Raw genomic sequence first — 27,677 nt, forward strand, 5'->3', positions numbered from 1 at the left:
TTTGTCTTGATGAGGAAGCAAAACCGAGCTCCAGAGAGGCCAGGTGGCTTTACGTAAGGGCACATAGATGGTGCATTTTCTGTTGGTTGCTTTGGGAAGTGCTTCCAACTACAGAGGCCACAAAACTACCACAGATCTAGGGAGGGGCTGAGCTGTGCCCCAGGCCGAAACCACCTACCTCCTGGGAACATGCAGCTCCTCTGTCACACCACACACTCCATTCCTGTCTCCTGACTCTGGCCCTTTTTTCCCTGACAGATGGTCCAGCTTTGCCAAAGCTAGCAGCAAACTGTGGCTCAGTTCATTTTTGGATATACCATATATACGTGGTCTAAGACAGTGTGTCAGAATGTGCTCACTGGGGTCACCACCTGGGGGTGGCCTGTTCACGGGGTGAAAACACAACACGGTAGAAAAAAAGGGAATTGAGTAACAGATTCGAAATATGAACAAGCACCTGGGCAGGACAGGACGAATCCTAACATCAGTCCACCTGAGCTTATGAAAAAGAATAATCCTCAAGATCAAACCCAGCCCCAAACCAGAACACCCTCCCCTTCACTGGACACACACATACCCCACATCCCAGTGGAATTTAGAGAGGGAGAGAATCAGTTCCCAGACTTATAGGAGAAGTTAAAATTCTCAAGGTTTTGATAAAAAGACAGTGCTCAAGAATAGGGAGAGATGGTTTGAATTTAAAGTCAGTGGAATGTCAGGTTCAATTTTGCAAATAAATAAAAATAACTTTTAAAACCTCTTTGTAGCAATTTCCATCTAGGGAGGGATGTTTCAGCCATTGAAGATTTTATTAGATGGGCCCTTTTTAGACACTGGAATAACCTGGCATGGTTTTGTTGTCCTTTTGTAGGATTGCTGTGTATTTTGCTATAGTTCCTATTTCTGATCTCATTAGAGAGGGTCATGTTAAGGCAAGCTAAGGTCAACCCAGTTAACTAGGAAGTGATTTGTCAAGGACCCAGACAGTCTGGTTCAAAGCAAGCTAAAGCCATGTTGGGCAGCTGTGTGAGAACCTTTGGTGTAATGGACCCCTGAATGCTCCTGGTGGGTTTTGAATAGCACAGACTTTAGACAGGAAGAGAGGACTGTGAGGAGGTGCTTTTAGTTAAGCATTGGGTTGTCATCTTCTTCTAGAACATTCTGACTGAAAGAACATTTCCTTCTGCCAGCTCAAGGTCTAGAAGCAGTGACATGATGGAGCGTCCCTTGCCCTTGGGCACTGTTTTAGATATTTCTTCATTAATGACAAAATGAACAGCTCTCAAGGCCCTACCGCTGGGCAGCATGCTGCAGGAGCGTTGCCTCCCCTCAGAGGCAGCTGGGAGGACTGTCTCGCCGTGACAAATGTCTTGCCTTTTCCTTCACTAGCACTTAACCAATTAATTCTCAGGACTCAAGAGCTCTCTCAACACCAGGCATTTTCTGTAAACGCAGAAACTCAGGTGGCTGTTTTATGTAAATGCGGCACTTGGGGATCCTTGTTGAGATGGCCTCCAAGGTGTCAGGGACCGGAGGACAAATAGGACTGTCTGAGCAGAGCCCGGCGTTCTGTTCCAACTTGGTCTTCGAGCCTGTCCGCTCACGGGAGAGAGCTTTCTGGGTTCCCTGAAGATGTCGTTCACTAGCAGGGAAGGCATTCACAGACATTTACTCATTCACGTGAGTAAGTCTGATTTTTGGGCCGTTTGGAGACGTCCATAGCTTGTCAGCCCTACTTTGACGACTATAGAGACAGTGTTTTTCCAGTGTTTTTCTGCAGACTCATGTTTCAAAACTCACAATGACGATTGCTTTTTAGCAGGTATGGCACGGAGTTAATCCAGACATATGATACATGGGCAGGTGACAGGAGAAACTTGTGCACAGACCTCACAAGCCCCTAATGCTAGGTAGGGTGGTTTGTGTTAGAAGCGTCTTTTTTCCTAAATGCAGCTACTTTGACATGCTTTTCTCTTAACACTCAGTGGTGTTAAGCGAGGAGCCAGCCAGGAAGACAGAAATGACAGTTCTTCTGGAATTACAGGGCCACTGCTGTCCCTGTGCTCCTCAGGTGCAGATTTGGGACTGACTACATAATGCATGAAGTGTCTGAGGTGCCCTAGAAAAGAGGCACAGGCAATAGTACATCATAGCCTTTACTCCTGCAAGGCTCTTGGAAACTGAGCAGGAAGGAGGGAAAGCATTGTCCAGAGCTTGGAATTTTTAAAGAAATGTATCTTGGATGATGTCTGAGCTCCCACATTGCCTTTTAACAGGTAACCTGTGGACCTTAGGCTTCGGTAGATCTTTGTAAAGTTACTGATTCCTAAGGGGGAAAAAAGACGTGAAGGAAACAGGCTAAAATGTCCTTAGGCTTATGTTAGGTTCGGGGTAATATTTTTTCTCCTTTCACAAATTTTTGAAATGCACAATTACATCTTCCATTACGAAAGCAATACCACACGGTTTTTCTGACAGTCTGAGAAGGAGATGCGTCCTTTCCCCAAACTCTGGTGATATCTCAGCTCTGATCTGCCTTGGAGGTTTGCATTCCCCAGGGCCATCCATGCACCCCACCTGGGTCAGTGCGAGTTCCGTAAGACTGTGTTGTGTCTCCCTTCTTTCTTAGGACAAGGTGTCTCAGCTGGAGATGGAACTGGAAGAAGAAAGAAATAACTCGGATTTGCTGTCTGAGAGGATCACTCGGAGCAGGGAACAGGTACTGTCTGTAATTGAACGATGAACAGACTGTCCTTCGTGGAAAAGGAAATGTGAGAGGCAAAAAGCAAAGGATTCAGCTAGAGGAGGGAAGAAAAATTCTTGCCTTATAGAAATGATGGAAGGCTGGGTAGTGTTCCCCGTAGGAAGCCATGAAGAGGGAGGTTTAATATATAACATAAAGCACACAAAGTGGAAGTTTCCAGAATGGTTATGGGTAACAATCTATTAGCCCTAGTAGACAAAGTGCTTTTAGAGCAGAGGCTCTAAGAATCATCAGTCCAACAAGCAACTGTATGAAACTGGGTAGCTGGTGCAGTGTTAGTGCCATGGGACGTGGAGGATACGATGCAGACTTGTCCTTTAAGAACTTCACCAGCTAAATAGCAGTACACACACCTATGAAGCCTTCACAGGACAGCAACCACCTCTTCCTAGTGAATGCTTTCTGCAGTTCTCAGAGGTGAGGAATTCTACTTCTCTTCGATCTGTACAGCAACTCTGGGAGGCAGCCGGGGACGGTACTGGCTGTCCTCACACTGGAGTTAATAGAACTAATTTTCCAAACGACACTCCATATAATCCGATGGTTTTTGAATTTTGTTTCCATTTTTAATTTTTATTTTATTTTTTTTAAGGTTTTATTTATTTATTTGACACAGAGAGAGATCACAAGTAGGCAGAGAGGCAGGCAGAGAGAGAGGGAGGAAGCAGGACCCCGTGGAGCAGAGAGCCCAATGTGGGGCTTAATCCCAGGACCCTGGGATCATGACCTGAGCTGAAGGCAGAGGCTTAACCCACTGAGCCACCCAGGCACCCCATGTTTCCATTTTTTAATTAAAAAAAAAAAAAAAAAAAAAGAGTTTAGAGTGGCTGAGTTCTGTCCTGGGGATAGGGAGTCCTGTCACTGGAGAGCGGTGGTCCCCTTAACTGGTTGCCTTGCCCAAATGATTTGACATTCATATGGGGAAACATTATGGGACAGGATTCAGCACACCGAGTGGCAGTTTTGAAAAGAACCTGTATTCAGTAACCTCGGCTTTCCATATCCATGATACCACTGGCTATCTGTAGAAACCTCTGAAAGGATGTGTTTTCCATGACAACTTAGTTGTGTGCTGGGCTCTAAAAATGGTACCAGAGAAACCATACATAGACATTCAGAAGACTCGTCACCTCTTGATTTGTTTCGGGGACTTTTTTTTTTGTTTTTAAAGATTTTATTTATTTATTTGAGAGAGAGAGACAGAGAGAGCGTGAGAGAGGAGAAGGTCAGAAGGAGAAACAGACTCCCTGTGGAGCTGGGAGCCAGATGTGGGACTCAATCCCCGGACTTTGGGTTCATGATGTGAACCTAAGGCAGATGTTTAACCGACTGAGCCACCCAGGCACCCTCAGGTACTTTCTTAATTCAACAAAGCAAACTAAACCTAAAAGCCTTGGGTGATGCTGAGTACAAATGAGGAAGTTTTATCTATTTTATGAAGAATTAAAATTAAAAATCTGAAATACACATGAATTTGGGCAAAATCTTCTATATCCAAAGAAGCTCTTTCCTCTGGTCGTTCTTGGACTTCCCCACATGCCCCACCTTTCCCTCACCTCAGAACAACGAAGAACCGGAAGTTCTAAAGCCTGGGGACGATGCCATTCCAAGATGGCAGCCCCTCGTCACAGTTGAAGGGGAATCACTGGCTTCTTTTCCATCAGCCATTGTTTCCCTATTGACAGATTTTTTTTTTAAGGTTTTATTTATTTATTTGAGAGAGAGGCAGGATGAGAGAAAGAGAGCATGAGAGGAGAGAGGTCAGCGGGAGAAGCAGACTCCCTGCTGAGCAGGGAGCCTGACGTGGGACTCGATCCCAGGACTCCAGGATTACGACCTGAGCTGAAGGCAGCCCCATAACGAACTGAGCCACCCAGGCACCCTATTGACAGACTGTTTGCAAACAAGTAAGATAGTCATGCTATCTGGCTTCTGAGAGTGGAGAAATTCCAGGCCAAGGCTCTGCCCTCTCTTCCTACTGAGCGCAGCTTCAAGTTCTGTCTGCATGTTCCAGGGCTGTGCTAGTCCCGTCCTCCTCGAGGGGTGTGCAGCCCAGCAAGCAGGAGCTGCAGAAGCATAGGGAAAGTCTGTCTTGAAAACCTCAAGTCCAGATGGATCATCCAACCTTGACCCTTGAGCCCTTGTACGTTGGTACTAAAGTCTGCATCTGTTAGGTTCTTTCCCTGGTAGAAAAGCTGCTTGATGACACGTTTCTGCCAGCGTGGCTGAGCCCTCATGGTACCGTGGCGCATTTCAGGATCTGCTAAGCACTCCTGATAACAGAAGCAGCCTTTGATTTGTTTTGCTATTGCTGCCTGTGGCTGAGGGAGGGAAGAAGGGTGGGGAAGTCTGTCATCCTATCAATAACCAGGCAGGCAAAACAGACTTTCCAAGGCTCCTGTATGACACCAAAAACAAAACACAGACACACTGGAACAGAAAAGGGTTGCCTTGCTCAGCTCAGCTGATGGCCCAACCTGATAAAAACTGATCGCTCAGACCGGTTTCTTCGTCCTCTCACCTGAGCTCGTGAGGCATAGAACTGCTCTCCGCGATGTGGCCAGGGTCCTTTGAAGATTCTTTGAGCCCAGAACTTGAAGGAAGGCCAGGGAGGAGGTTAAGGGAACGAGCTTGGTCTCCAGGAAAGAGCATGGGCTCGTGAGTCCCGGGTCTGACTCCTGCGCCAGCCCCATAGGGTCCCAGGGCGGTCCCAGCGTCTCTGAGCACCATCTCTAACGTCTGTGAAAGTGCGTCTCTTCTCCCGATTCCAACGCTGAGCTCCTCTGACGAGGCTGCGTCTAACCGAGGGTCTGAGTCCCTTGAAGTCCCCAGCCTTACCCCGCGTCTGAGGTGCACGCCCGAAGGGAGGGTTCCACAGCCTCTAGCCTGTTCGCCCTGTTGGTTCTGTTTTCTCCTTCTATTTCCTTTCTTGTTCCTGCCCTCCCTGAGGTGGGGGGCAGGGGGTAAAGCTTGGTGCCTGTCGGAGTGGAGGAAGGGAGCACTGTGGTCACCTTGTTGTAGGAATTGCTGAAACAGTTACGTTACCCCAAGGTAAGGCGTCGCTTCTGGCCTCGGCTGCCTCTGGATTTGTGAGGAAGGGTAGCGAAGGGAGTTAGCTGAACAAATGCCTGCCTCGCAGGACGGCGTTTAATTCTTACCCAACTCTGAGGTCAGTCTGAGACTTCTTGTTTGCCTCACAAAGTAAAGGTTCCAAGGAAGAGCCCTGGGTACCGACAGTCGGGGCCCTATCTTGGATCCGCTTAGATCAATTTGTAGGGCCCCGGGCCTACGGCCTTCCTGCCAGAATCAGAGAAAGGGGAAACTTCCAAACTTAAGACCCCTGTCTCTTGTCCCTGCCAAGTACCAACCTGTGATGCTTCCTTAACAGGGACATTCCCTGAAGAACAGGAAATTGTTCCCAGCTGGTATCTCCAACCTGATTTACAGCGTCAGCCTGGAAGGGTCAGCAGACTGCTTCCAGGCACTGTAGAGGGAATGAATGGCTTTCTTATAAGCTCCCCTTCTGAATTTTACTTTCCCCAAACATCTCTCTCTCTCTCTCTTTTTTTTTTTTCCTCATCTTAGTGGCAGGGCTTAGGTAGAAAATCTGGGGGGGAAAATAGTTTTCACAATATGAGCCAACCCCTTTCACAGACTCTTAGATCTGGCACCACCTCCAAGTTCCTCTCCCTAGACTTCTCATGCAGTGCGCAGGAGATCTGAGGCCCAGGGCCGCCCCCCCCCCCCCCCCCCCCGTGATCCCGCTGGCTCGCACAGGTGGTCAGTTGCAGAGCTGGTCGCAAATCTCCTGGCTCCCCAAACAGGCTTCTCTCTACTGGTGCTCGGAAGACCTACCGTGTACACAAATAGCATGGTGGGGAGGCTGCGGAAATGCTGTGTTTGGAGAGATGGAGGATGCCCCTTCAAATGGATAATTAATAACAAAAAGCAACAGATACGAAGTGCCAAGTGCAGGATTCAGGCAGCTCACAAAGCAAAGTCCATCATAGCAAGGGATGATGGTGGGAGTTCTTAGAGGAAGGTGAACCTGGAGTTAGTTTTGTTTTGTTTGTTTGTTTTTAAAGATTTTATTTATTTATTTGGCAGGCAGAGAGCCAGGCAGGGGGTGGGGGTGGGGGAGCACCGCTCCCTGCTGAGCAGAGAGCCTGATGGGGGGGGTGGGGCTCGATCCTAGGACCCTGAGACCATGACCCAAGCCCAGGGCAAAGGCTTTAACCCACTGAGCCACCCAGGCGCCCCCTGGAGCTAGTTTTGAAGAAAGGGCAAGATTTAAACAAACCAAGGAGTAGGACTGGAATCCTAGACAGAATGGGTAGTGCGAATTAGGCTTGGGAAGTAGGGTATTTACAGTGTTTGGGGGACAATGAATGGACTACTGTAACTTGATCGGGTTCCTGGTTTCCATAAGGGAATAACAGGGGGTAAGTTTGGAGAGGCAGGTAAAGGGTATTGAATGGACCCTATCCTGAAAACAGTGGGGAGCCAGACAGTGACGCATACATAAAAGCATACATTTGATTAATGTGATGGGTTTGTGAGTAAGAACAGCAGAAAGGGAGACCGAGAGGAAGCTCAACTGAATTGTTACCTGGGACAGAGAATAGAAAAGGCAGTTATGAGATCAAACATCTTATCCATTGTCTGTTTTTCCCCCTTCTTGTGCATACATTTGACACTCAGTAAATGCCGGGCACATTTGTTTGTGAGTTCCAGCTGTTCTTTTCCATACATGCTCAGGATGTAATTTTTTAGACTGATGGATTTAGGAAATCCTAATGGGAATTTTTTCCCCCAAACTTTTTAAATGTTTGAATTTTGTTTCTAAATCTGGCTAACAGGGAGAAGGCATGGATTTAGACTTGATAAAATCGTGTCTTACTCTTTAAAACAGAGGTGAAGCGTATTTGTTTTCTCACCCAAATGTGGTTTCAAACCTTATTCAGGAGGTTTCTGACTTGTAAGTTGAAGGAAAATGGATTTAAATACTGGGTATTTCACCGGCTTTGGTCTGTTTAAATCCAAAAAAAATCCTTTTTTTTTTTTCTCTCCTTCCTCCAAAACCATGTCTCCATTTACAATTGCTGTCTTTACTGAGGATTTGCTAAGTGCCGGGCCCCATGTCCCCTGCCGTGCATGCTTTTGTGTCTTTGTTTTCGGCTGTGAGTAAGTGACCACCTAGGCTTGTGAAGCTTGGAGGTCGAGCCAGGATTTGACTCCAGAGCCTACTCCCTCCCACCTGTTCCCACCATTCCAGCATCAGACTTAAGACTAGTAAAGACCTCTCCAAATGCATTTGGGGCCTCTATTCCCAAGTTAAATATAAGGCCACGGTGTCTCTCTCTCTTTTTTTAAAGATTTTATTTATTTATTTGACAGAGAGCACAAGTAGGCAGAAAGGCAGCCCGAGAGAGAGGAGGAAGCAGGCTCCCTGCTGAGCAGAGAGCCCAATGCGGGGCTCTATCCCAGGACCCTGGGATCATGACCCGAGCCGAAGGCAGAGGCTTTAACCCACTGAGCCACCCAGGCGCCCCCACGGTGTCTCTTAATATGGATGAAGATTAATGATCTTTTCTTGACTGTTCAGTGAGTCCAGGATTTACACAGTGAAAGAGAGGCCCGGCATTGGTGTTTTCGAAATGTGTCCTACAGGCTGCTGTTCTAGTTACTGGGCACTGCCGTGCTGTTGCTGGTGGCTGAGTACAGACAGTTAACAGTAGAACTGGGCCTCCGTGGAGAGGTGCTTCCCTGGCCATGGAAGCTGAGATGACCCAGTCCAGTGGAAAGAGGGTTCTTCTAATGTAGGCACCTGGCAGACAGGAGGAAAAATACCAACTCCAGAGCTCTGGGCGGCTTTACAGTCTTCCCAGGGGCTGAGTAAGGCTTCCCTGTGGCCTTGGCAACAACAGAGGGAATCCCAGTGGCTCAAGTTGCGGCCCTCTCATTCATTTTTGGAACCGCGCTCTGATGGTCAGCTCACCCCTGCTCCTTGTTCTGCACCAGGGTCAGGCTTCCCGTGGCATAGGGTACCGGGAAGTCAGGCTCTTTGAGCAGCCAGTGATTAGAAGATCAAAATGGGGCTGCTTTCCTTTGAATTGAAATGATCCTGGTCTCAGAACTGGCTCTGATTGTACGGGCAGCCTAAAACCCCTTGTGTATAGTTCGTTAATAATGATTTTCCTCTCTTTAGATGGAGGATCTTCCTGGTGTTTTTAACACCAGCCAGGAGTATAGGGTCCCAGACCCCCTATGTACAGCCCAATGGTAAACACAGGTGATGGGGTGAGATGTTGTTATTAGCGATCATAAATATCTCTGGTTTCTCATTAACCTGGAAGGCAGCTGCTTCTAATCCTGAGAGCTGGCTCAGGTCGTGGCTGCCTGACATAAAGCCCGCCGGAATCTGATACTGTTATTTCCGATCAAAATGCTCGGGGTTTAGCATTCCTTCAGTCCAGCTGTGATAAACTGTTGCCTTCAGCTCCTGTTCTGTTTTTAATTTGACTGGAAAGTTTTTGTTCGGTCTATTTAGTATCATTGAAGGGTAAACAGCGTGGAAAGCATAAGCTTATATAAAGAAATGTTTTCCCAGCCTCGGATTTACTTCTCTGGTCTCTAGGAGGAAGCTGGCCAAGCCGGAGGCTCTTCTCTCTCCCCTCTCCCCTCCCCTCCCCTCTTCTCGTGTCTTCTCTTCCCTTCTCATCCCTTCTCGCCACTGTGGGCTCAGGGTAAGGAGGATCTGGTTCGGAATTTTCTCAAGTCATCGGGCCGGTCCTAGGGATCGCTGTATAGAGCAGAGCTAAAACATTTCTGGTTTACGGTGAAACCCAGCCTTGGGAATATTGTCCGTCACTCCAGACGGTATTCCTTGTATAAGGCTCCATGTAGTGGATTTATTTGAGAGTTTTCTGTCAGACTGTCCTTATTGAAGAAGTGAAAGAAGACTCTCCTGCTTGCTAAAATGCCTGGTTTGCAAAAGAGTCAGGAAAAATGGACGGCCTAGTCCCAGCAACTGTGAAGTTTTATGGTTGCGCACTTGTTCCTTCCTGTAGTTCACTCTGATTTATTTTGTACGTCCATCTTAATAGCCATCTTTTGAGGGGATATAGGGCAGTATTAATAATGACTTTTGTTTTGTTTTGGGGGGTTCTTGGGAGGCACCACCATTTGCCTAGGACTCTCCAGGGAGGTTTTTTGTTGTTGTTGTTGTTTTTTTTAAGATTTCATTTATTTGCTAGAGAGAGAGAGCGCACAAGCAGAGGGAGAGCCAGGCAGAGGGAGAAGCAGGCTCCCTACTGAGCAAGGATCCCGATGCAGGACTCGATCCCAACATCATGACCTGAGCCAAAGGCAGATGCTTAACCCCCTGAGCCACCCAGGTGTCCCTCCAGGGAGGTCTTGAACCTGAGGAGACCTCTGGGATGCTGCCCTCTGAGTCTTCCTCTGCACTGGGAGGCCTATTTCGTGGCAGGACCCAGATTTTCCACTCAGTGGCACCGAGGGAGGGAGACTTCGGCTGCTGCTTTGAGTCACAGGGATTTCCCTGAACCCCTCCCAGTCTGGGCCCAGTGCCGCGTGGCCCCTTGGTGGTCCTTGAGTCCCTCCCTGGAGCTTGTCTGCCTCGCTCCACTGTGGAAGTCCCTGCCAGAATGGTCTCTCCTTCACTGAGAGACCTGGGTCTTCCATGTTTGCTGGGAGACAGCAATGGCCGAATGATTTTCGGCCAGAAAGCCTGGGTTAGAATCCCAGAGCTGCTTCCAACATTCCTGAACCTCCCACCTGGGAAAGGGGTGATAACATCTGCCTCGGAGAGCGGCAGGAGGACTGATGGGCCCAGACATGCGGAGGACGCTGGCGTCACCCCGGGCATGTCACCAGGGGCTTTGATTCTTGATGTTTCCCTCCGTGGCCCTCGGGCCTGGAGCACAGCTGCAGAAACCAGGACCCGACCGCCTAAAAGCAGATGCCGTGGACAGACAGCTACAACCACACCCTCGTCTCCGCTCTGCCGCCCTTCTATGTCTTTTGGTATTTTTCAGCCTAATGCCTCACAGCGACTAAATTTCTAAATTTCCTTCTTTCTCCACAAGCCCATAGTTCTTCCTTATTCCCCACTTTTGGGAAAATGATGTCCCTTTCCTTCTCTTCCTTCTCTCCCTCCCTCCCATGCGTCTGAGCTACAGGAGCTGCCCCCGTGAAGTCCTACGCTGTGCTCTCTCTCTCAGAGGCTCAGAGAAAGTTCTGTCCCCTGCCCACCCCCCACCATGCTGCCCCCAGCACTGGGCCTGTGTCCTGATCCTCCCCATACACAGTCTCCTTGGTCCGCTCCATTCTTGTTACTGCCCAGTGTCTGTAACTTGCCCCTTCTCCCTGATTCTCGCCCTTGCCAGTTAATAGGTGCCGGGCCCCACTATTGCAGTCCTCTTAGGGGCGCTCATGTCCCCAGCCCTCCAGTTGTGGCTGTCATCTCCTCACCACTGGAGATCGAGGAGAGGTGCTTACCTATCTCTTCACACCCAGCACCGTCCCGGGTTCTGTACTCAGGTTCCCCTCTTTGCCGAGCCCTCCAGAGCTGACTTCTTGTCTGGCTCAGGAGCTTTCCCCCAGGCTTCCTTCTGCCTGACCTTCCTCAGTCCTCACCCATCTTGGTTTGTGGGACAGGGCAGTGTCCTGGTTTCATCCCAGTCTCTCCTAATGGGAGATGGGTGAGGGGAGGGGTTGCTCCCCAGGGCACAGCTCTGGGGTTTCCTCATTCTTCATACAGTTCTCCTTGGGGAGCTCATCAGGCCCGTGGCTTCAGCTGGTACCGCCTCGTGTTCTCACCTGTCTGCAGCCTCTCCTGGACTCTAGGGGTAGAAGGGGCTGGTACAGGACCTGCCTCTGCCAGGGGGGTGGGGGGGTGAGGACTAAGTGAACAGCACTGTAAAAATGCTCAAGACTTCCCTCAGTAAGTACAATCCAAGCTCGCTCTGGTCCCCATGTAATAACAGCCCCCGTGAGACTGCTCCCTGTCCCCTCGCTCTTAACCTGCGTATCCCTTGCCCCTCCATGTCTAGTCCAGTCCTTTTGGTTCTTCCAGCATCCCGTCCTCTTGCTTACCATCGCTCTGACTCACCAGTAGCCCTGGTCTGGGAAGCTGTGTTCCCTCTCTTGCCCCTTTCTCTAGTCTGGCCTCTCAGGTGGGTCACAACTGAGGGGTCCTTTCCCTGGCCCTCTATGCCTGTGCTGTGATCACTGCCATGCCCCCACATGTATGGGTCTTATTCTTTTGTCCCCCATGAGGCTACAGTGAGGGCAGGTCCTGTGTTGGTCTTTGTCAGTGTCCTAGGACTGATAACATCATTGGAGCAAAGGAATGAACCCATCCTGTCACCCATCCCGTCATTCCAAGACCAGTTCTGCCCCAACACGCACCGACATGCACGTCCTTTCCTGGGACACTCCTCGGTGTCTGGAGAGATGGGGTGGCTACTCCGGCGGGGGGATAGGGGCAGGGGCCTCTGGCTTCTGCAAGGGGAGAACCATAGAGCACCCACCAAAATGTGCTTTCACGGTGTGGCCGGCCACCTCAAAGGGCCTTTACAGGCCAATTCATTCAGGTGCCTTGTGTTAGAAATGAATATGCTTACTGGACGTGAGGTGGCTAAGGTCACACACAGGTGAACTAAGAGCCAGAGGAGAAGCCGGGCCTCTGCTGCTCGGCTGGGTAATGGCTTCCCATTACAGTGACAGTTTAACCGTGTTCCTGGTGAAGGCCTGGCCTCCGCCCTTGGGGCGTGAACCGAGCCCTTTCCCCCCACAGGAGGCACATGGCAGTCCCGTGGCCCAGGACCACTGACGTCCTCCATGCTCCTGTGGGGTGTGTCAGCCAGTTTGGAGGCCGGACTCGGAGTGGGGTTGTGAGCCTGCATTCGTTAGCTGTGGACTTTGTGCTCATGTGGCAGTTATTGGAATATTCCAGCACCTTTGTAATAGCTGCTTCTCAGGGGCTCTGGGGCCAGACAGGGTGGGAGCTGGGCCTTGGATGGAATTCTCCGTGCTCTGCCGGTTGACCCTTAGCATTGCTGGCATTTTTACCCTGTTGCTTACGTATAAGGGTGCCCTAAGGAGATTGCCTTCTTCCCAGGTCTTGGTTTTTTTGTGACCACTTTATTTAAACCCTTGATCTGTTTGAAGCCTTTTCACCAAGCTGGTCCAGAGAGCAGGGCAGGCAAAGTAGTGGGCTGTGAGTAGGCTTGGTGTGGGTTCTAGTCCTGCTTTCTCTGGTCACGTGTATCACTGCCCCTGGCATCAGGGTCCCTGCTATAGAATTCTGAATCCCCCTGACTTAGAAGCCTGACAGTCAGAAATGCAAAAATGCTCAGGTTTTTTTTTATGTTGGCCACACGGGGACTCCATTACCTGTGGGCACAGGCCCAGCCTCCTCTAGGTCCAGACCCCACCCATCACCAGCTTTGTTCCTCAGCCCTCCCTGTAACCCACTCTGGGCCACGCACACCATGCTGCCTTTCATTCCGTGCATGCACCATGGCAGGGATAGTGGGAGATGGGAGCAGATGCAAGCATGGCCCAGCATGGCTGTGTTCCCTCTTATTCTCTTATTAGCCACCACCACCCCCCGCCTCCCAGCTCCTGCCCAGGCAGAAGGCAGGGGAGGACTGGGCTTTTCCTTTACTCAAGGGCTTGTACAGGTGGTGAAAATGCAAGTGGAGGCCAGGCTAGTGAGACCATCACAGGTGCACTGTAGGCATCCAAAGACTGTCATGGGTGCACCTCTTACCCAGGTTGAACCCCCATCTTATGAAGGAAGGGGTGGTTTTATTTTGCTGCTTCACCCCATTCAGTTCTCCCGGCTTCTTCAGGCTGCCCTCTGCTGGACAGTCCTGGGAACAGGGTCTGGGGCTCCAGTCACTGCTGCCCAGAAAGCCCTGGGGATTGGGAAACAGAGGCAGGCCGTGGGATTTCTCTCTGGGGACTGCTCCCCTAGGCCCATGTCCTGTTAACATAGATGAAATCCTTTGTAACGCTCAGCCCTTGCCAGGTCACCTGCAGCTGCCCGGTGTTCCTATGGACTATTGTTTCCAGCCCACAAAGGGAGCAGTCTAGCAGCATCTGAGATATGCTAAGGGTAGAAGAATTTCCTGAAGTTTGAACGTGTCTTGCAGCAGTCAGGAGCTCAGAGGAGTGCTAGCTCCCCCTCTTCCTAGCTGCGTACATCTTGGGCAAGTTGGATTGCTGACTCATCCCCGGACGAATGATGTCTGAACGCTCAATTTTAGCACCGGACATCCTACCCTGAGAACATCGTCCGAGCCGGGCGAGCTGGCCAGGGTGGTTGGGCACCATGCAAGCTGATGAGCTTCTCTGAGCCCCAGTGCCATCTGCAGAGGGAGGATTACCTACTTCCCGGTGTTGCTGTGGGGACTGTGGGGACAATGATGGTACTTGTGGAGTGCGAGGCCGGTGAACCCACTTTTCTGGAGCTGTCTTCGCACAGTGCCACGAATGGGGTGGCCTAGAACAGAAATGTACTGTTTCACAGCTCTAGAGCCCCAGAGTCTGAAATCAAAGTGTCAGCAGAGCCGTGCTCCCCTTGGACCTGTAGGAGAATTCTCTCATGCTTCTTCCGTGCTTCTGGAAGCTTTCTGGCTCTTCGGCAGTCCCTGACGATAGATGGCTCCCTTTGGTCCTCCATCCTCACGTGGCATTCTCTCCGTGTCCCTCTTCAAGGGGCTAACTTTGCTGGGTGCATGTCTGTCCCTCAGTCCAAATTTCCCCTTTTTATAAGGTCCCTGGTCATACTGGATTAAGGCCTACCCTAATGACCTCACTTGAGCTCGGTTTTCCAAATAAGGGACCTATTTCCAAATAAGGTCATATCTTAGGGACTAGGAGGTAGACTTCAGTATACGTTTCTTTGGAGGGGGGCACACCATTCAGCCCCTAACAGCAGGGTTTGTTACGACCATTACCGTTGTTTGTGTCTTGTCTTTGCAATCATCATGAAACCAAGAGTTTCTAAGCAACAGCTCCTGCCCCAAGAGGAGATGGCATGATGAAGAGAAGCTAGCTTGGTGGTTGGAATTCAGTCCCCTGGATACAGAGACAGCAGAGACAGCCCCTCTAACTGCGGGGCTTTGTTCTCCTTGGGGCAGGTAGAGCAGATGAGGGCCGAGCTCCTGCAGGAGAGAGCCATCAAGCAGGACTTGGAGTGTGACAAGATTTCCCTGGAGAGGCAGGTAAGGCTGGTCTTGGATTAGACCCCCCTCCCTCGGTGGGGTCTCCTTTGCATGGCCCCCAAGAACTCTGGGGCCTAACTCACCTGAGAGGTGGAGGTGTTCTGAAGACCTTTTCCAGAGAGGTATTCCCAGTAATATTAAATCCGCTTGGAGACTGAGCAGCTAGTGGGGGAGGACTTGCAGGTGGCGTCTCCTAGATCCTAAGAACCCAGATTTGACATAAAGGGAGTGAAAAAGAGCCATGAGTTGCCAAAAGAGCTTCCTGGAATCGTTTCTTTTACATGCTATTCATATAAATTCTTTACCAAGATCATATATGATATTGGCGCAGGAGCTGGTTTCTCCTGCCATCCCCACCTCCCACATACGTTTATACAAAAACAAGGCAACGCCTGTTGGCCTGACATCCAGGAGCCCTACGGCAGCCAAAGATTTCACTTGGGCTCACAAGGGAATGTGGTAGAATCTCTTTTAGCCTGCCAGGAGCCGACGCAAGGCCTTTCCCTGGAGACGTGCCTGGCTTCCCTGGGGTGCCCCAGGGCCAGGCTTCCTGGGTGGGGGCCGCGGTCCTTGCAGTGGCTGACTGTGGGCGCACCCCAGCCTGCACTACCCTGCATGGAGAGTGTGGGAGACGCATGAGCCCTCACAGCACCCCTGTCTGATTCCAGAACAAGGACTTAAAGAGCCGGATTCTCCACCTGGAAGGTTCCTACCGGTCCAACAAAGAGGGGCTGGTGGTGCAGATGGAGGCCAGGATCGCTGAGCTGGAGGACCGTCTGGAGAGCGAGGAGAGGTGAGACTGGCTGGCCGAGGTGCAGAGGCCTGGTGGGCAGTGGTGGTCTCACTGCACAGTGCGTTCCCATTTGTGTCTCTTCCTATCCTCACGAGCCTTCCTCTGAGGAAGGTAGAGTAAGACAATAGATGAGAAGCAAGACCCAACCCAGTAAGCACTGGGAAGGTAGGTGGCTGAGTATTGGCCAGCTGACTATAGCGCAGGCCTCCCATGCCTGAGCCCCCAGCTTCCACTCTGTGCTGGCTGTTTCTCTCCACCCATCAGCACACCAGGCTGCCTCATCGGCTACTGAGTTGGAGCTGGAGTAGAGGCAGGGGTCGACTTTGCCCCTAGGGCCAGAGCAGGGGCAGAGGCCCAGGGCTGGCTCAGAAATGGGCAGGACCCCCATATTGGGTGGAAGGCATTTGGGATCAGAGGGCTGCCCTCCTTTCCAGCAGATTCTCTGCAACCTAGCTCCAAGATCATAGCCTGAGGGCTGGCACCGGCTCGAGCCTGGCTGGCCTCTGTTCTTACTCCTGGCCCCTCAGCTTCCTGGAAGGGGTGAGGTGTGTGTGCACAGAGCATTGTACGTTATGTTTTTAATAGGACTTGGGGCTGGGCTGGAGCAGCCTGGAGCAGACCCACATTGCTCATGCTCCAGCAGTTGGGGACCCCCCACCTTACAAAGTAAAGCTTGGGACTGGAAGAGCTCAGGGCAGTCCCCATCCCAGCTCTGCCTGTCGCTGGATCTGCAGCCTCGGGTCAGGCGTTCCCCTTTGTGGAGCCTGCATTCCCTCACCAGTCCAGGGAGCAGCCCTTTCCTCCCAGACTGACTATCATGTGTCTCCAGCCCTAAGCCATGAGTTGACTAGGCCACCTGGCTGGAGCTTCCTTTCCTTCAGTCTGGCCGGAGCCTCCTGGGGGGCTGGATGAGAGGGTCCTCGGTTGTGTTCCCCCTGCCCTTCCAGGGACCGGGCCAGTCTCCAGCTCAGCAACCGCCGGCTAGAGCGGAAGGTGAAGGAGCTGGTGTTGCAGGTGGATGATGAGCACTTGTCGCTGACCGACCAGAAGGACCAGGTGAGGCACCTCATGGTCAGATGAGACTTCCTGCCCCAGCAGGCGGGCGGTAGAGCTGTGGAGGCCGGTCCTGTCCTCCCCTCTCCCCAGGCACGTCGTGGAACAAGGGGGCCTTTCCAGCCTACTTTAGCAGGCTGGGGGTTCAGCAAACTGAGCCCCGGAGCCAAGGCGGTTGCTCTCTTGCTGTCCCGCGGTCGCCTGGGGAGACGCGGCTGGACTGCGGCCCCTCTGTGCCGGGCTCTCCCTGCCCCCGCCGCACTCAGCCTGCTGGCTCTCTCCGTGCAGCTGAGCCTGCGCCTGAAAGCCATGAAGCGACAAGTGGAGGAGGCGGAGGAGGAGATCGACAGGCTGGAAAGTTCTAAGAAGAAGCTGCAGAGGGAGCTGGAGGAGCAGATGGACGTGAACGAGCAGCTGCAGGGGCAGCTCCACGCCATGAAGAAGGACCTGAGGTGGGTGAGAGCGGCGGCCCTGCGGTCCCCCGACACCGAGGCGAGTGTGGTGCTGTCCAGGCGTGCTCACGGCTGCCGTGGGACACCGACTGCGGCCCCCTCGCCTGTGTCATCCCCATCCCAGTCCCCTGCTGTCAGCCAGGCAGGTTTCATCCCGCTTATCCATAAGGGGAAACTGGGGCTCAGAGCAGGAGGCCTAGCCCCCAGCACCCTGGTCCCCTAGACCAGGCCTTAGGAGTCCTGCTTTTAGGGAGAAACAAGATACAGCTTGGCTTCCTATCCTTGTGAGGGCTAGATGGTCGCAGCAAAGACAGAACTGCCTATGATACTCCCCTGCCGTGATCGGAAGGGGTGTGGGGTGGGGGTCCCTTTACCCACCCCAGGGTCACTGGGGTACTGGGTGAGTTTCAGTTCATGCTCCTGCAAAGAGCTGAGCCTTTCTCGGAGGCTGGCTATGGTTCTCTTGGAAATGGGCAGAACACCCCAGCCCGTTGAGAATCCAAAAATGGGGCCTGTCCATCAAGACCGTGGCTTTAGGGTGCACCATTTAAGGGGGCACCCAAAATTACAGTAATCAAGGTAGATAATTAATGCACTACTGTAAAACGTGAATGCAAACAACCCACGGTAAACCAGCTATCAACGTTTTTAATTAAGACAGGATCAGTAACAGCACCCCAATGAGACATACCGTAGCTTGAGGTGAAAGGAAAAACCAGGACTGCTGAACTTGTCCCAACCCTGTCCAGGCCTCCCCGGCAACACCAGCTGCCCGTGGGCTGTTTGCTCCCTGTCGCTGGAGGAATGCTTGGGAGCAGACTGGTTCCCGTGCTTCTGTGCCATCCCAGAGGGGGGGGCAGGGGGAGGGACAGGAGCCCCAGACCCTTCCTTCCTCCCCTGACCAGAGATAAGCTGCAGCCCAGGGCCGAGACATGCGCATCCTGTTGTTTCAGCAGACTTAAGAAGCTGCCGAGCAAGGTGCTGGACGACACGGACGATGATGACCTCAGTACGGACGGGGGGAGCCTCCATGAGGTGCCGCTGAGCTACACCTTCCCCAAGGACAGCACTGCCATCAGCCAGATCTGAGGCCCCTCCCGGGGCTGCGGCGGCCGCCAGTCATGCCTTGCGGGGCCCAGCAGCCAGCCGCCCGCAGCAGGGAGCAGGAGAGGCAGCGTCTCCGCAGGGCGGACCCCGGAGACCCCCGCGCCTCCTCCTCACAGAACAGGCTGACTCCTCCACTTTGCATCCCTCCTGGGGTCTCTGAGTGGTGGCACACCTCTCCTCGGCCGGACAGCTAGCAGTTTAAATGCTGATGCACAAGGCATAGGAGCCACCACTCACTGTGGGGTTTGGAGGCTCTAATTCGGCGGGAGGGAGCTCAGGTTCTGCATAGCTGTCTGCCTTACCGTTTGTAGTGGTGCTCCTGCCCCCTCCTCCCTCCCCGGCTGAGGGAAAGGGCCCCAAATGCTAATTGTTATCAAATAGCCATTGTATGGGGGAGGAGATGATGTATAGACTGTACATATTTGAATACAGATTCTCTTGGGCTGCTGCTGTTTCCACTGTGGAATGTTCCAGAAGCTTCGTGGGGCGGCTTGTTTGTAAACTCCACACATCTGTCTTACTATTTTTTAAAACATGGAGCTACTAGATTTTAAGTATTAAGACGCAGAGATGAGAGAGGGTAGAACACCAAGACTACTTTTGACATCAGAGTTGGAGAAAAGGGATTGTCATAGTGATAAGGGACAATTCATCCGGAGAAGAGAAATTCAAGTGGTGTTGGTGAACAACTTACAGAAGGAGAGAAAGTCAGAAGTCACTGGTCTCTGTGGCCTGCTTACTAATTTTATCTAGAATGATGTTACAATTTCTGAACCATGCTGAGACCAATTCCCAGTCACCAACTGCAATTTCTTTGCAATTTCTTTGCCACAGAGACTGGTAAGTCAGGTTTTTGACAGATGATGTGGTTTCCAGAGGGTTGGGGTCCTTCGGTCATTTCTTATTGGTCCTTTCCTCTCCACCCACCTCAGGCCTCCCGTGGCTGCTGGGTGGGGAGTGGGAAGGTGTGAGGAAGAGGTGGGTGGCCTCCAGGAAGGTCATGGGAGAGGGAGGAGAGGAGATAAGCAGGCGTGTGCGGCTGTGGGGAAGCAGGGAGAGAGGGAAGTTTGTGAAAGCTGGGGGATGTGTAGGCAAGGGGCGGACTGAGCCGGATCTTGAGTTTATGTCAGGAAAGCGAGGGGGATAAAGCTGGACAGGAGGTGTGTCTGTGCAGACTGGAAGGCTTCCCCTGACTTCCTGGGACAGAGGGACGTGGGCCAGCACCAGGCACAAAGTAACCGGGATTCGGTGAGTTCTGGGGCGAGGCCACATTGCTGGGGCAGCATCACAGGGAGGGAGGAATTGGAAACTTGCAGTCTTGCCTGGCCTTCCTGGTGTCAGTGCCCACTGTGACCGGTCCCAGGGATGCCCAGAGACCAAGTCCAGGCACAGGCAGGCCCCCACAGGTCAGGGCCTGGGTAGAGTGGACAGTTCAGTAGGGCCATGGCCCGAGCGAGAACCACATAGGACGTACATGTATACAGGGGCAGAGAGGATTGTGTTCAGTTGGGTCAGCAGTGTCCCCAGGTGTCCTAAGAGATGGCAAGCCCATGGACCAGAGAACTCCATGCAGTTACCAGAGGAGCAGGGAGCCCTACCTACCCCAGGTCACAGAGCCCACTGAATAGGATTCAGAGTGATCAGAGTGATCGCCTGCTTTAAGGGCTGGTGTCACCACCCCCTTCCCCAACAGGCGGGGCTCCTGGAGCCTGGACAGCCAAGCCCTCCTCCTCCTCTGCTGGCTCGGAGTGAACCTTGCCTCTGCTTACTCATTTGAGGCGTGGAGAGATTTGTCCCTTTCACCATTCATTCATAGAGCCAGTAATTATTGGGCATCCACCAGGTGTCAGTCACAGTCCTTGGCACCGGGAACACAGCCGTGATACAACAGACCCAGATCCCCTCCTGGAGTGCAGGACCATAATCATACAAAGGGGCACAGAGGCCGAGCCCCTCCATACCCAGCCCTGGAGCCCCTCCTTCCTCTTGGGGACACAACAGGCCTGACTCACTGGAATTCCCAGGGAGTTCTCCAAAACTCAATATATTCCTGATTTCCCTGCTGCTTCCACTGTTATGAGCTGTTTGCTAAGAGGTCTGCCTAAAAATGCCTCAGCCCACTCGTAACTACAGGTGGGAGCAGAGAAGGTCAGAGGTGAAAGAACTTTAGGGGGCAAGTGTCTATCTCGGGTTTGTGAGAAAGTCACCGTTTCTGGCCAGTTTTCGTGGTTACCGGGAGGTTGGCTGCAAGAAGCAAAGGTATGTGTGGAAAGAGAACAGAGATCCCTATGAAAAAGTCTTGCATCCTCATGTCAAAGATGAGCCGTTGTAAATGTTAACCTGGGCGACACTCTACATGGGCATGGTGCTGGCGGTGAGGTGTGCAGTGTAGCGGGGTGGGAAGAGCAGCCAGCTGGGCCTTGGGATATTTTCAAGTCCTCACGCTCCTTGCCCCGATGACCTTGACAGGGGTGACCTTGATGGGGCCTGTGCTCTCAGTGCCCAGGATCGTCTAGGATAAATGAGAACTGTGGTGCAAGGTCCTTTCCAACTCTGACATGCTCTTATTCTTTGATTTTATTATATACTCCTTCCTCCCTCTCCCGTTTATTGCTTTAAGAACTAACCCTACTCCATATTTTCTTTAGCTAGCTTAAAAAAAAGAGAAAATATTTTATTTAATAAACCAATATGTGGCCAAATGCAATGCCGAGGAGACAATCATCATATATCTTTTTAATTTTTTTTTTTCCCCTGATTCGGAGCATTCTTTGACAAAGGCAAGAAGCTTACTCTTTTGCACTTGGGCTTTGGGGATGTTTGACTGCTTTGGGTTGTCATGGGGAAGAGATGGTTGTGGGCAGCTACCTCCATGTACGTGAACTGGATGAAGCGAGATTGCCTTTCAATAAATGCTGTCACCCGACAGGAATCTTGACTCTACCATTATTTTGACTCCCTTGTTTTCTCCAGAGCCCGGCTCCGGGTGCACCCAGAAACAGCCAAGGTGAATGGCTGGAGGCTGCTTGAGGAAGAGGAACGTGGTGGCATTTCATGCCCAGAACCAGTTTCTGAAATTAGAAGGGCGGGCGCGGATCCGTGGTAAACACTGGGAGAATTAACATGCCTGCAGATGCTGGTGTTCTGAGAAACCCGACCTGCCCATTTGCAGAAAAAGGCAACATGGGGAGTGTGTTTGTAACTGAGGAGAAACAAAACACACCCTGTTTATTCCTTGTTCCTAAACTCAAACGGGTCCTCCTGCCATCAGAGTTTATACTTGATCTCTCTTGATTGATAGCAGGCTGACAACAGGTACCGGGGTCCCCAGTTTACAGAAAGGGGTTCCTTCTCCATGAATGGGACCTACAGGGCTGGTTCTTTGTCCTCAGATAGATTCTCTGCCCTGCGGCCTGGAGGCCGATTCCTGCAGGCCCCGGGCTCCCTCCTTGACCTATGGCTGCTCTGTTGGGGGTCAGCCAGGACGAACACATAGGGGTTGGATATTTCTTTGTTATCAAAGAAACATTTTGTGCTTTGTGCAACATTTTTGGCTATGGCTCCTACAGGGTGGGGGGTGGGGGTTCCATCATGACTCCAGCTCCCACAGGACTTGGGTGACCTTATCTCCTCCTTGTGCTTCTGGTCCTACGTTGGTCCTGGCTTCCTGCTGCTGTTCCTCTGAGCCCCTCAGGAGCCCTGGTGTGTTCCCACAACTGCCTGCTCTCTAGTGCAGCTTTTCACTGAACTCTTCGGGCCCCTGCAAGGGGGTGCTGCTTCCTGCCCAGAGCTCTACCCACTGCCCCCTCGACGCCCCCAGCGATGTAAACATGCCACCCATCCCACCCACCCAGCCCTTGGCCCCTCTTATTCTGATCAGAGGGAGCGTCTCAGATATAAATGAGATTTTCTAATTTTAATAAGTCCTCAAAGATTTTGTATAGATGTATAGATGTTTGCTTTTTTCTTTAAGGTCAGATTTACTGAGGTATCATTTTATCATGTGTAGCAAGAAGTGTCCCTTTTGGTGTTATCTGCTTTTGAAACTACATTTATGCCCCTTGCCTTGGTCTATGTCTCCCCGCAGCTACCCCTCAACCCACCCATCCAGGGTCCTCCTGGTGGGGATAGGAGACCCAAGGGGAGCCCAGAGCCAAAGGGAAAAGTCCTTCCGGGCCTGTGGCACCCTCGTCTGCATTCTCGACATTCCTTCCTTGAATTTGTTGATAGCAGCAGTGATCCTGTCCTTGTTGGTAGATAGTCATTAACCAGAAAGTTTTCCAAATTTTCACATGACAGGGGGAAATGACCTGACAGACCATACCTGGCAGGAGCTGAACAACCCCACAGGGAAGTGGTGTGCCAGGCTTTGCAGAGGGACCTGCACACCTTGACCCTGCTCTCAGACCCGTTGAGCACAGGGCGCTGAAAATTCATCGCAGGCATTCACGCCTGTCTCTGTGAGCAAAGCAAGATTTTGAGCCCCATGCCAGGTTTATGGAGGCTGGAAACAATGTGCCAGCACGGTTCCAAATGACACAACAATACTACCCATTGTGCCGGGGATGTTTGCAAAGTTTCCCACCCCGAGGAATCCCCGTTGGTCTCACAACAGATTGTCAGTGACTTCTTGGTTACGGGGAGCATGATTCCAGAGGTTTTCTGGGTAAACAGAATTAAACGCTTTCATGAGAAAGGCAGAAATTTGGGCAGGTAAGGAATCGGAGGCTTGGAGAAGCTGGGTGTTTTGACTTAAGTCACATCTGGAGTGGGGAAGGCCCCTCTTGGAGCAGAACCTGCCAGCCCAGGCCAGCTGTTTGTTGTAGCAAGTACAAGGTTTAAGTCACAGTCTAGCACCTGTAGGAGCCTACAGTATAATTATCAAAATGGTGATTATTAAACTAAGTGGAAATTAGATTTAAATATTAAGTCCTTCGTATGTTTATGACATTACCAAATTTGTCTATTTTTCCCATTTATAGTTCCTGACCCAGGGCACGTGGTTGGAGATGGAGCTGTCAGGTCCAGAGTCTGGGTCTGGTTCTGGGGCTCTCCAGGAAGCTCTGCTGTCCCTCCCCCACACTCACTGCCCTGGAGGACAGAGGTCTTTCATTTGCTCCTGACCCCTCAGGCCTCCTGATCTTTTCTCTTGCAGAGTCTCTTCAGGTGTGAGCTTCTCTGCAGCTCAGCCACCTGTTGCCTGTCCCACTCAGCACAGCAGTTAGAGGCAGGTGGAAATCAAATCAGCCTTTGAAGTCGCAGAGCTCATGAACAAGGCGAGTCACAGATTTTTAGCTGCTCGTCTAACCCAACTGTCTGTGGTGCCACTTGCTGTTGCGTCTCTCATTTTACCTTCAACAACCGCTTGGTGTTGCGCTTGCCTTCGCTGCCTGGGCCCAGTCTGGGGTGATATGGCTGCTCGAGGAGGTCGCTGGGCCTCGCCACTGTCTCGTTGCACGGAAGGTGTTCTTTCAGAAACATCAGCAAGTCCTGGAGTTTGGATGGTTCTCAGGGAACATTCATCTTCCCAACCCCAGGCTACTCTCTGGTGAGATCCTTCTAGAACCACATATAACAATAATCTTCATCGTGGAGTGTCCCTTTCATGTTAGTTTTACATTCAAAATCGCATTTGCGATCCAAAATCAACCCGTTGTTCTCAACAGAACGCTCTCCACTGAGGTCACTGAGAAAACCCCTCACCCCAGAACCGCGCATTGAAGAACGTCAGGTGGTTGGGTTGGAGACTGAAACCCCCCGGCTTGATGGTGGGCTGCCTTCCCAGAGGTGACAGCATAGTCTCTGTGGGCCCGGGAGGAGCGGTCCCAGCGGGAACGGGGCTCTGGATTCTTGCAAGTGGGCAGAGGCTGACTCTTGCCTGGGGAAGGGTGGAGTCTGCTGATCACAGTTAGGGGCGCCTGGCTGGCTCAGTCGGAAGAGCATGGGACTCCGGATCTCAGGGTCATGAGTACAAGCCCCACTCTGGGTCTAGAGACTCCCTAAATAAATAAATAAATGTAAAAAAATTCTTATGGAGAAAAATGATAGCATAAACTCCAGTACAGTTAAACATAGAGTGTTAGTATCAAGTGTACAATACAGTAATTCAACAATTCTACACATCAGCATCTATCCTGGTGAGTGTGCTCTTAATCCCCTTCACCTGCTTTACCCATCCCCCCACCGACCTCCCTGGCAACCATCAGTTTGTTCTCTAGAGTTAAGAGTCTCTGTCTGGTTTGTCTCCTTTTTTCTTTGTTCATTTCTTTTGTTTCTTAAATTCCACGTATGAGTGAAACTATATGGTATTTGCCTTTCCCTGAGTGACTTATTTCCCTTAGTGTTACACTCTAGATTCATCCATGCTGTCACAAATGGCAAGATTTCATTCTTTCTGACGACTGAATAATATGGCGTTCTCTCTCTATATATCACTTCTTTATCCATTCATCTATCGATGGACACTTGAGCTCTTTCTATAATTTGGCTATTATAAATAATGCTACAATTAACCTAGGGGTGCATGTATCTTTGAATTGGTGTTTTCATATTCTTTGGGACAATACCCAGTTGTGGAATTCTGGGATCGTATGGTAATTCTATTTTTAATCCTGGGGGGAACCTCCATATTGTCTTCTACAATGGCTGTACCAGTTTACATTCCCACCAGCAGTGCATCAGAGTTCCTTTTTCTCCACATTCTCGCCAACACTTATGTCCTGTGTTTTTTTATTTTAGCCAGTCTGACAAGTGTGAGATGATACCTTATTGTGGTTTTGATTTGCATTTCCCTGATGATGAGTGATGTTGAATATCTTTTCATGTGTCTGTTGGCCATTTAAATGTCTTCTCTAGAGAAATGTCTGTCCATGTCTTCTGCCCATTTTTTTTTTTTTATTTATTTTTTTTTTAAAGATTTTGTTTATTTATTTGACAGAGATCACAAGTAGGCAGAGAGGCAGGCAGAGAGAGAGGAGGAAGCAGGCTCTCTGCCGAGCAGAGAGCCCGACGCGGGGCTCGATCCCAGAACTCTGGGATCATGACCTGAGCCGAAGGCAGAGGCTTTAATCCACTGAGCCACCCAGGCGCCCCACTTCTGCCCATTTTTAACTGGATTATTTGAGGGGGATGGGTGTTGTGTAAGTTCTTTATATATTTTGAATACTAACCCTTTATCAAATATGACATTTGCAAATATTTTCTTTCATTCAGTAGATTGTCTTTTGGTTTTGTTGATTGTTTCATTAGCTGTGCAGAAGCTTTTTATTTTGATGTAGTCCCAGTAGTTTTTGCTTTTGCTTCCCTTGACTCAGGAGACAAATCTAGAAAAATGTTGCTATGGCTGAAGTCAGTGAAATTCCTGTCTATGCTCTCTTGTAGGATTTTTATGTTTTCAGACCTCACATTCAGGCCTTAATCCATTTTGAGTTTACTTTTGTGTATGGTGGAAGAAAGCAGTCCAGTTTCATTCTTTGGCATGTAGCCGTCCAGTTTTCCCAATACCATTTGTCAGAGAAGATTGTCTTTTTCCCATTGCATATTCTTGCCTCCTTTGTCAAAAATGCATTGATCAGGGCGCCTGGGTGGTTGAACCTCTGCCTTCGGCTCAGGTCATGATCTCAGGGTCCTGGGATCAAGCCCGGCATCGGGCTCTCTCCTCAGCGGGGAGCCCACTCCCCTCCACTGCCTGCCTCTCTACTTACTTGTGATCTCAGTCTGTTAAGTAAATAAATAAAATCTTAAAAAAGAAAATGCATTGACCATATAATCATGGATTTATTTCTGGGCTTTCTATTCTGCTCCATTGAGTTATGTATCTGCTTTTGTGGCAATATCCTACTGTTTTGATGACTACAGCTTTGTAATATAACTTGAGGTCTGGAATCGTGATACCTCCAGTTTTGTTTTTGTTTTTCCTTTAAGATTGCTTTGGCTATTTGAGTTCTTTGTGGTTCCACACAAATTTTAGGATTCTTTGTTCTATCTAGTTCTGTGGAACATACTGTTGGTAGTTTTTTGCTGTTGTTGTTTTTGTTTTAAATAGGCTCCATGACCAGAGTGGAGCCCAGCTTGGAGCTCGAACTCATGACCCCGAGATCAAGACCTGAGCTGAAATCAAGAGTTGGACACTCAACTGGCTGAGACAACCAGGCATCCCACTGTTGGTATTTTGATAGGGATTGCATTAAGTCTGTTGCTTTGGGTAGAATGGACATTTTAACAATATTTGTTCTTGGAATCCATGAGCATGGACTATCTTTCCATTTGTTTGTCTTGTCTTCAGTTTCTTTCATCAGTGTTTTATAGTTTGTAGAGTGTAAGTCTTTTGCCTTCTTGGTTAAGTTTATTTTTAGGTATTTTATCATTTTTGGTACAATTGTGAATGGGACTGCATTCTTAATTTCTCTGCTATTTCATTATTAGTACATAAAAATGGAGATTTCTGTATGTTGATTTTGTATCCTGTGACTTTAGTGAATTCATTTATGAGTTCTAGTAGTGTTTTGGTGGAATCTTTAGGGTTTTCTATATATCGTGTGTGTCATCTGCAAGTAGCACAAGTTTTATTTCTTCCTCAACAATTTGGGTGCCTCGTATGTCTCCCCCTCCACGCCCCCCCGCCACCCGATTGCCATGGCTTGGACTTCCATTACTGTGTTGAATAAAAGTGATGAGTGTGGGCATCCTGACCTTAGAGGGAAAGCTTTCCTTCCGTATTCCACCATTTGAGTATGATGTTAGCTGTGGATTTTTCATATGTGGCCTTTCTTAGTTGAGGTATGTGCCCTCTAAACCTACTTTGTTGAGTGTTTTTATCATGAATGGTTGTTGTACTCTGTCATATGTTTTTTCTGCATCTATTGAAATGGTCATATGGCTTTTTTAAAAAAGATTTATTTATTTGACAGAGAGAGAGGTCACAAGTAGACAGAGAGAGAGGAAGAAACAGGCTCCCCACTGAGCAGAGATCCCGATGCGGGGCTCGATCCCAGGACCCTGAGATCATGACCTGAGCCGAAGGCAGAGGCTTTAAGCCACTGAGCCACCCAAGCACCCTGGTCATATGGCTTTTATCATCTCTCTTGTTGACGTGATGTATCACATTGATTGATTTGCAAATATTGAACCACTCTTGCATCCCAGGAACAAATCCACTTGATCGTGGTGAATGATTTTTTTTTCTTTTTAATGTGTAGGATTGATTCTTTGTGAACATCTAAAACCCCTTAACAGGATGGAAGGTGCAATTG

The 27,677-nt window shown here is 50.3% G+C and overlaps 1 protein-coding gene and 1 long non-coding RNA gene across 3 annotated transcripts in view; one reads left to right on the forward strand and one right to left on the reverse strand.

The window, feature by feature from the left end:
* The window catches only part of CGNL1 (cingulin like 1), a 162,143-nt gene extending 140,785 nt beyond the window's left edge, over positions 1 to 21,358 (forward strand). The window contains exons 14-19 of one of the 2 annotated variants that reach the window (XM_059180605.1): positions 2,630 to 2,719; positions 14,938 to 15,021; positions 15,690 to 15,814; positions 16,762 to 16,870; positions 17,156 to 17,319; positions 18,273 to 21,358. In XM_059180605.1, the coding sequence (XP_059036588.1) occupies positions 2,630 to 2,719; positions 14,938 to 15,021; positions 15,690 to 15,814; positions 16,762 to 16,870; positions 17,156 to 17,319; positions 18,273 to 18,408 (708 nt within the window). In that variant the 3' untranslated portion in view covers positions 18,409 to 21,358. The remainder of the gene's footprint in view (positions 1 to 2,629; positions 2,720 to 14,937; positions 15,022 to 15,689; positions 15,815 to 16,761; positions 16,871 to 17,155; positions 17,320 to 18,272) is intronic. The other variant, XM_059180604.1, reaches the window with a different exon arrangement.
* LOC131835857 (uncharacterized) overlaps positions 1 to 27,443 on the reverse strand; it is a 253,951-nt gene extending 226,508 nt beyond the window's left edge. Inside the window, exon 1 of the long non-coding RNA XR_009355390.1 lies at positions 27,386 to 27,443. This is a non-coding gene — a long non-coding RNA (uncharacterized LOC131835857). The remainder of the gene's footprint in view (positions 1 to 27,385) is intronic.
* Positions 27,444 to 27,677: the final 234 nt, after the last annotated feature.

Source organism: Mustela lutreola, chromosome 7 (assembly GCF_030435805.1).
Source record: "Mustela lutreola isolate mMusLut2 chromosome 7, mMusLut2.pri, whole genome shotgun sequence".
Classification (NCBI taxonomy): domain Eukaryota; kingdom Metazoa; phylum Chordata; class Mammalia; order Carnivora; family Mustelidae; genus Mustela; species Mustela lutreola.